The 10,084-nt window shown below is 33.2% G+C and overlaps 1 protein-coding gene across 1 annotated transcript; it reads left to right on the top strand.

Annotated features, from left to right (window-relative positions):
- LOC110813450 (C2H2 and C2HC zinc fingers superfamily protein) lies at window positions 1–1,088 on the top strand. The gene has a single exon (XM_022040594.2). The coding sequence runs from the start codon at window positions 239–241 to the stop codon at window positions 938–940; it is 702 nt and encodes a 233-aa protein (XP_021896286.1). The 5' UTR covers window positions 1–238; the 3' UTR covers window positions 941–1,088.
- The last annotated feature ends 8,996 nt before the right edge of the window (window positions 1,089–10,084 follow it).

Raw genomic sequence — 10,084 nt, 5'->3', positions numbered from 1 at the left:
CATATATCTACAGTAATAATGATCTCTTTTTAACCTGTATATATACCCCCGCTCATGAAACAACTCTCTTGGCATTAATCTCACTTCTTCTTCTTCTTCTTCTTCTTCTTCTTCTTCTTCTTCTTCTTCTTCTTCTTCTTCTTCTCTGTCTCCGTGGCCCTTTGCTTGTTCTTCTCTCGGAGCTACTGTTTAGTTTGTATATATATATATATATAGAGAGAGAGGGAGAGTGGGAGATATGGCAGAGCTGGAGTACAGTACTAGTAGCAGGCCAAGCAGTAACAACCCAACACGCTTAAAACTCTTTGGCTTCAACGTGCAAGAAGACGAGGAAGTTGCGGAATCGGTTCAGACCCAATCAGGGTCGCCGGAGCCAGGTGGATTTCCGGTCACCGGCGATCGGAAATACGAGTGCCAGTACTGCTGCCGGGAATTCGCCAACTCCCAAGCCCTCGGCGGCCACCAAAACGCACACAAGAAAGAGCGCCAGCAGCTCAAGCGAGCACAGCTACAAGCCACCCGAAACGCCGCCGTTTCCTACGGTAGAAACCCCATGATCTCCGCCTTCTCTCCTCCGCCTCACCTCCTCGCTGCCCCGGCCGGTTCAGTGGTGGTTCCAGCCGCCGCAGCTGGCGCACCATGGGTGTACCTCCCACGTGCCGCTTCCTCCCAGTTCCACGTGTCACATGGGTGCGTGATCCCAACCGCGGGCGGCGGCGGGAGAGGTGTTTCCGGGTTGGCGTACGGTGCGGGAGTGGCGGATCCGGGTCACAGGTTTAACGTAGTGGGAGTAGGTTCGCAAGTGGTTCCGGGGCGGGTTAGTGGGTTGGCCGTGGAGGGTCCGTCACTGAGTAGGTTTTCGAAAGGGGAGGGTGGGCCCAGTTTTGACGATGCATTGGGGTTGGACTTACATCTGAGTCTTGCACCAGCTGGGTCTTGAGTACTGGGGGGGTAAAATGGTAAATCCACTGTGTTGATTTACCTTAGACGCAGGCTAATATTGTACATTTTCAATTTTTATTTATTTATTTATTTTTCTCTAAAACAAAACCAAAAAAAAAAAAAAAAAAAAACTGATTTTAATTTCACTCGCACATATGTCAGATCTTCTTTTCTTTTCTCTCTTTTTTTTAATTCTTAAAATTTTCCAGCATTTTCTTCAACTGGAAAAAAATTCCTTATATATACATATTTTATATATATATATATATATATATATAGATTAGTAAACAATATTTTTAAAAATTGAAAGTGGCTTGTCTGACTTAGTAGAATCCTAGGTAACCAGCTGAAGGAATATGTTACAGAGATGTGTGTGTGTGTGTGTGTATGAGACTATACGTATACGTTTTGTGTGTTTGTGTGTGTGTGTGTGTGTGTGTGTGTATATGTATGGCTAGATATATCAGTTACAGTTTTACAGATCAGAACCCCAGAAAGTGGTTTATGCACTGAAAATATATATATATGATGAGGAGAGAGATGCTGCCCCAAGTTTAGGGGAGAGTCCTTAACCCTAACTAGCTTCTTGTCAATATATATATATATATATATATATATGTATGTATGTATGTATGTTCATCAGCCAGTTGTTGAAAGACTATAAGCTAATTAAAGAAAGCAAAGAAAAGCATAATTATAAAAATGGCCCAGTAGGGTTATGACATTATAACATCAACCACTTCTTATTGCCTTTGTCTTTTTTGGCACCATTTACATATTATAATTAATCAATCAAATCACAACATATATATACATATATATATGTATACACACATATATACATATATGTAATTCATCACAGCTCAGATTTCATTAACAGTTAAGAAAGGAGAAAAAGATGATTAGGACCAATTAATCAAACCAATTAATAATTAAATATAGTACATTTTCTTTTTGGAGTTATATATATATATATATATATGATATAGCATGTATAGGGTTTATAGTCCCCTAAAACCCCAACTAAGCCTTGATGGTGTTTCTTGTCACCAAAGCTTAAGATCCCTCTTGATAATGATAAGATACTTACTCGATGTGGGACCAAATATGTTATGGAAACATAACCGGTTCGAGATAATGACTCGCCTATAGATATACTTACATGCAACGGTGGTCTCAAAATATATAGTTTATGTGTACTGGAGTATATACTTCCTGAGTGTATACGTATCTGTTTCCCACAAGACCCTTGATGTTAAATTATCAAAATACATACCCTCTGTATAAACATATGTATAAGTATTACATACATATATATATATAATTGCATTACGAGCATCAAGTAAACAAGCAGCGAAGAGAGAAATAGAAGGAAAGATTTGTTGAGAAACAGCAGCAAGACAAGTGGAGGGAGCTACCTAATAATAGTACTTCATAGAAGTTAGTTGAACTTGACATTGACTGAAAAGTATACATACATAGAAAATGTAAATATATATGTATATATATATAATAGACTTAACCAAGAAATCATTAATTGCATCAGACCCAGAGAAAAAAAATCATGGAAAGAAAAGGTGCACGTTAAAGTAGTGTACGTATATATACACACACACACACCAAAATTGTCAATCTTTAGGGTTTGCGGCAGCAACTTTCAGAGACAAATTATTGAAACAGTCAAAAGGGTTGATGAGAGACAACTCCAAAATATCTTTTTTCGGTGCAAAACAGGAGATACATATATGTTTATACATATATATATATATATATGTGTGTGTGTGCGTATATACGTCTGCGTGCGTCAAAAAATCGGTGCACGATCTCTTCCGTATATACCTATATCATTTATGAGCATGACTTTTTTAAGCTTTCTATTTTTCTTCTTCCCTAAATTTTCTAATTTTAACCATGGTTTTGAGATGGAAAGAAATTTTTGTGTTCAAGATTTGCTAAATGGGATGCTACACGTATAATTGCTTTATAACAAACGTATATACAATGTGAATGTGAATGGTGTTGGTTGAGTAGTGTGTGTGTGTGTATATATATATATTTATATATATATTTATGTATGTACATATATAGTCGACAAAGATTGAAGAGTATTCTACAAAAAGAAACACAAAATAGATGATTGTATGCTTTTTGGCTTTTGCTTTACTCTTCAAAACTTTGTGCTAAAATTAATTTTACTTCTAGTCTTTAATAATAAACATACTTAAAATTCAGAGTTTGATTATTTAGAACAAGTTCTCGTATATTTTCATAAATGATTTATTCTTAATCAATAACTTTGATTCTTATAAGTAATGTTTAAACGTAAAATTTTGAATACATCACTCGAATTTCACAAAAACTTATCTAAATACAATTTCATCAACTTACCGAAAAAAAGAAAATTATATGGTTAACAAAATATCGGAGTAGGTTTTGGTGGGCATGTATTACGGTGATTAGGTTTGAAAACTTGCATATTAAAATGGTTTTCTTTTCTAGTCGATATAATTTGTTCAAAAAATTATCTAAATTTTTTTTTATATTAAAATTTAAAATCTAACTTTCAGAAAAAGATCAATACATAGTACGGTCAATATATACTATATTTTATTTAAAATTAAAAAAAAAAGATTTTCTTGTTAAAATTTTTCGAATAATTACACGAATTAAAACTCGATTTCCCACAACATAAGATTAGGCGGGTTTGATTGGACCCTCAATCCCTTGCTTCATCAATGGCATTATAAATTGATGTAGACACAAGCTTATAAACTTTCTTCTTTATAGTGGGACTCATCCTCCAACCAAAGCTACTTTTTTTTTTTTCTTTTTTAGTTTTATATTTTAATTAATTATTGTTAATTAATTAATTAGTTAAACTAATTAATTAATTAATTAGTTAAACTAATTACATTTTCTTATAATTAATTACCATGATCCAATCAAAATTAAGAAATTGGCAAAGTCTTGTAGGCATAATTGGGCGTGCCATGTTGAATTTAGGACCACAATATTTTGTTTAGTAGATATTGTTGTCTATATATATACAATTGCTATGTATCTATACATCCCCACCAATATATTGGCTAGAGCTTGAGGGACAAGAATTTTGTTGTTGGCACAACTTTATCTTTTTTTCTTAGAATCAAATTAAGCATGCAATTCCATTGGTTACCTTTTGATTTGTTTAAAGTTTAGTAAGTTAATTAAGCAATAGGTAATTAACATAAATTATATAATTAATTAAATTAATTATATATGTGGGTTTTAGTGGGTACATATACATCATATATAATTCATTAATTAATTAGTAATGATTACCGATATTAAAATGATTATGTTTTCATTGTTCAATAATCTAATTTCCTTTACTCAAAACTCTCTTTTTCTCCTTTAATTCACAAACCATATTTCTTTGGTAAATAATTTTGGTAATTAATATAAAATTTCTAGAAAAAATAAATAAATAATTGCGGGGAAAATACGTTCTTAAAATTATTCAAATAAAAATAATAATAATAATAATAATAATTTCTCAACCATAAATATAAAAATCCTCTCCAAATTTTCTTTAAAATTTTGAGTATTTAATTTTAAAAAATATAGAATACAAGATGATTAAATTCGACATGTTGATATTGGTGGTCCATATTTAGTACCATATAGTTGTCCTTGGTTGTTGGTAATAATTAATCTGTATACATATATATATTTATATATTTAGGCTAAAATAGTGATTTAATAATTGTATTCTTGATTTTTATTTAAATTAATTTCTATACTTTTAGAATTTTCAATTTACCCTTTTTTTATTAACAACTATTAAATTTGATGTTATATGTCAATTTGACAATGATATTTTCAAATTAGTTATGTATAAATAAATATCATATTAAATATCACATGATATCTGATATGACATTTAAAAAATTAGATTTTGACAAATTTAAACCGATCCATAAATTTAAAAAACTAATAATTTAAACAAAAGCCTAAAATCTCTATTTCCTCCTCGTCACTCCACACATAATCAATCATCTTCTCGTCTCTAAGAAGCTTAAGGTTATGTCTGTAACGACCCCAGAAACTTTAAAGGAGATAAATTATAAATTTAGTGCGGAAGCAAAATAAATAATTAGGTTTTATATTCCTTACACAATAATTGAAAGTATCAAATAGAGCTTACGGGCATAACCCTTTTAAAAGAACAACTAATAACCAAAGAAATAAATTAAAAGCAAATAAACTGAACGTACTACTCACAACCCTATTGTGAATCGGGTTCTGGATCCTGATCCTCTTGATCTGAAATGATTAATGAAAGAGTGAGCTACACTACATAAGTAAGAATATTACGCTACTCACCGACACAGAAATGAAGGTTGGTAGAAATCATAAAAATAATTAGTGGATCTCTTAATTAAACAAATTTGTTTATCATAAATAAAATTATTTACTGCCTAATTACCGTAGTGAGATTTATAAAAATAATCTACAGAGTCAATAACATAACATATATCATAATTTTATATGCAATCAGTTGGAACAACAATTTTCTCTTTATCAGCTTACTGGTATCTATTGGGATCTGTAGGGATGTCTCCATTACACGTGAACTCTTTCTTTTAATATTTTTAATTAATGGGTCGTCCCCATACTCTGTCCGGTATAAGCGCCAAATTATCAAATCTCGATACTCCGTCCGATATGAGGGGTGAAACTAGCCGTCCCCATACCCTATCCAGTATGAGCGCCAAATTACCGAATCTCAATAACCCGTCCAGTATGAGGCAACGTTTATGATAGTTTTCTCTATGTACCCGATCCGTCCACCATCTCCCAGGATATCCAGTAAGGCTATCGTTTCATCCATCCACTTAACCAAATAATTTTTCATTTACCTTTAATTTTCAGTGTCCTAATTCAACCGTAATCCCATGAGACAAACAAAATATGTATCAAATGAATACAATCGCATCCCATTTTTTCAATTTAACTGTAATCTCATAAGGCAAGCAATACATTCATTCAAACTATAAAATTAATCAATCAGGTATTATTATGCATTCAAACTGTAAAATCAATCAACATGATCAATAGTGAATAACTTCCAGTTCTGTTTCCATTAGTAACCTGTAATTAATTATGAATATTTTTTCAATTATACAAAATATTGTATTATTATTAATTAGACTTCAATTCTATAACAGAAAATAAGGTGAGAGATTCTACACAAATTGATGTTCGAAATGCTAAACTTTTGATTGCACCTATTGGCGGTCCTTGAGTTTTCTGAATTTTCTTTTGGAGATTAAAACGCGTTTGAAGTGCCTAAAAATATCTCAAAAAATCCAAAATCAGTGTTAGGAACCCTTTTTGGCCAATGGTAGAAGAATTACGCAGAACGAAAATCGGAAAGGGTCTCATCGGAGGCGATTTTTGTAATTTTCCGCAGCGGCATAGCCGGGACTTGTCCGCAGTTTCCGGCCAATCCACTGGTCATTTTGCTCAGATTTAACCATGATGGTGTTTAAAATTAAATTTCGAGCAAAGGAGTGTTTACCTCTTTTGACGGTCAGAAGTGGCTCTGGTACGGCGGCGGGCGGCTTCCTTTTTGGGGCTAGCTCTTCTTCTTCGGCAGGGGTGTCTGGCGGCTAGGGTTAGGGTTTGGTATGAATATGGTCATTTATATCCATCTCATTTTAATCTGTACCGTCTATTGTGTTTGATCTGAACCGTCCGATTACGATTAACTAGAAGTGAATCTGAGACATCCATCACGATTTAATCTGAACCGTCTGATCTCATTTAAATAGGAAGTGGATATGGACCATTTATCGCATTTAATCGTGGTCGTCCAATCGCGTCTGAGGAGGGATCCTTTTTGGCCAATTTCAAAATTTTAGCATAGCAGATCCGCTGTGCTCCAACGACGGTATTGCCGCCCGCGGCGATGGTTTGCTTCGAGTCGACTGTTTTTAGTCAGTTTTGTTCTAATTCCTATGAGAAAACATGTTAAGGGCCATCAGTTGACCGAAAAAAGTAGAAAAACTAAAACTTACCTTCTTCTATGCTGTTCAGGATCTAGGTCTCCTCAATTTCAGGTCGTTTCAGTTTCTATTGTCAGAGAAATTTGGACTTGTCATATGTTTGCACTTATAAGTATAAGAAAAGGTTCCTCGACTTCATTCATCTAATTTTTTGGATTAGTAGGAAAGAAAGGAATATGAGAGTCTTTAAGGACATTTGCTCTGTTTTGATAGTACTAGGTTTTACTGGTCTGTAATCTATTTTGTTTACAAGGCATCTATGCTTGATGACATAGATGTTGTGACCCTTGTAGACTTCCTGGCCTCTGATCTCTTGTAATTTTTTGTATGTGGATTGCACTCTCTTGTGCCATTCAGTAGTTTTTTCTCATCTGGAAAAAAAATTGTGAAAAATGACTAGTAGATTTCTTATGCAACATTTCCTTTTTGTTTTGTCAAATACATTTCATGATTGTTTATCATTGCCCTTTCTGCAATTTATGCCGCCTGGGAAAGGGGCTTGGTGTTGACTTCTTCCATTGCATGAAATGCAATTGTTGTCTAGCAATGAAGCTGGTGGACCACAAATGCCGAGAAAAGGGTCTAGAAACAAACTGCCCCATCTGCTGTGATTTTTTATTCACATCAAGTGCATCTGTAAGAGCACTTCCATGTGGCCATTTCATGCACTCAGCTTGCTTTCAGGTCCATTAAGTATTGAATTTTTTCTTCTTCTATTTGTGGTTTTGCTATTCTTTTAGTTTTCGTCTTGATGCTACTGGAACAATGTTCGTAATGCTTGATGGTAACTTAACTTCTGCTTGCATTTTGTTGTTACAGGCATACACATGCAGTCACTACATCTGCCCCATCTGTAGCAAATCTTTAGGAGATATAGCAGTAAGAAAAAAATTCTACGTGCTAAACTAACTGTAATGTCAATTTTCAGCAAATAATCCTCTTCTAGGGTCTTGTCAAGGAAATTTGATTATTTGTTGTTGTTCCATGTACAAACTAGGTCCATACGCGCGGAAACAAATCTGGACCGTCCGATCGTGGGCACGCGGATTACCAGTGTGGCCTCCCACGTGGCACCGCATTAGCATCCCTTACCACGTGGCCCTCTCCAGTTCGTCGGGGCTGTTGATTTGGCGTTATACGTGGCGTAATTTTTTTAAATTACGTTTTAACCCTTACTTTCTGATTTTTCTTTCAAAAATACCTTCAGAACTCAAATTTTCACATTTTTTTCCAAAATTGTCTTCAATTTCATCCTTTATTTTTACATTAAATCAGAATTAAAAAATTAAAAAAATTATATTTATTCATTAATTTTAATTACAACTAAAATTTGTTAGCGCATTACAATGCCTATTATGGCTGAAGCAGAAATTACGCCTAAATATGGGGTTGAGTTTCTGGTTATGCTTGATCTTGACAGCCAAAAATTGCTAACATGCCACAAGAATTCATTTACCTAAATCCAATAGTAATGATTGAATCGTATAATATCTTAAACCCACTGTTAAATCTCATAAATTTTGGTTGTTATAACGGTTGATGTTGTTGTTGCTTATTATAAACTCTAAACATGTAGTGATGGTGCTGTTCTCTCACTGTTTTAACCGCATGTAAGGGTTGAACTTCAAATATTTATTGGGAATGATATTGGTGTTGTTGTTGTAGGTTGCGAAAGACTAGCTCTCGACTACCATATAAAAAAGAAAATAGGCAGCAGGCCGATTGGTCCTAGTGAATAATAGTTGCAACGCAGTTATTGTTGCTACTTTATCATTCTAGAATGTAGGGGAGTCGTAGTTTTGGGAGATAGCCGGTTCAAGGGAGGATGGGTCCAGGACGATCCAAAGGGAAGAATGTAAATACATGATTAGAGAGACTAAGGAGGTTTAAAGCAATTTAAGGTGGGGTTTAAAGACATTTAACTTTCTATTATTGGTTCAAACTGTTTTATGTATATTTTTAAATATCACGTGATATTCATTTATATATGAATTAATCAGAATGTATCACGTGTTATCAAATTTGATAAATAACATCAAACAGTGGTATCAATTTATAATAGAGAATGATGAATCAAAATTAAAAAAATTAATTTGATCTAAAAATAAGATATATGCTAATTTCAATAAATGTTGAAATTAAATAGACTAAAATATTGTTTTAACCTATATATATATATTCAGAGACACATATGTATATATGTGTATGACATGGTGAGAAAAATCATATTATAATTACTTCATTAATTATAACACAGTGTGTGAATATTCCAGTGAAGTGGAGACACGAGCCTTTGAAATTGGAATAATTTAATTTATGAATTTCTTTGGCCATTAATTAATCTGATTGTTGAAAATTCAAATGACTAATTATTAATTAATGTTCATGACTGAAAAAAAGTGTACGGGCCGGGTCCTGTTTACCCAAAAGGCCAAGTGGGCCCTACCGTCCTAAGTACTACTCTTACCACTTTCTCGTAATAAAAAACTATACACACACACACACACACACACACACACACATATATATATATATATATATATATACATATATGTACTTGTATACATTGATATACTTGTTTATTGGGCCGAAAAGGCTGGATCCGGGTCGGGTTCGTTTAATTCCAATTGAATTAGGCAGTTCATGGGAGGAATCTGATATTTGGAAAGAAAGCCCAATATGGTCTGAGTTAACTCAAATGGATTATAATTCTTTTAAAAATATAATATACATATTTTATATATTTGATATATTTATATATATATATAATTTTTTGTTAATTTTTTAAAAAATAGTTCAATCCATATAATTCAATTACTTAAATAGTTTTAATCTTCGGTAAAAATCGTGTAATTATTTTAATTTTGATATGGGTTAATCCATTCTAATCCGATTTTAGACAATTTGAAATTAATTTTGTGTCGGGTTATAATTTCGGTAGGTTTACGAATAAAATTAATTTTAATTTCGAGGCTAATGGTTCAATTTGTTTAACCCAATTTAATCCGGCAATAGATAGGCTTAGGCTCGGCCTATTAACAGAGTTGACGGATTTGGGCCAATTTTGAAATTATTGGACCGAATAAGATTTG

The sequence above is a fragment of the Carica papaya genome, chromosome 2, assembly GCF_054855325.1.
Source record: "Carica papaya isolate Zhongbai chromosome 2, ASM5485532v1, whole genome shotgun sequence".
Lineage (NCBI taxonomy): Eukaryota > Viridiplantae > Streptophyta > Magnoliopsida > Brassicales > Caricaceae > Carica > Carica papaya.
Note: the sequence above shows the minus strand (reverse complement) of the source record. Positions and strands in the feature narration are given on the sequence as shown.

What these genes read in the sequence shown, in the direction of transcription:
- LOC110813450 (XM_022040594.2), top strand. Translation starts at nt 239, where the DNA reads ATGGCAGAGCTGGAGTACAGTACTAGTAGCAGGCCAAGCAGTAACAAC.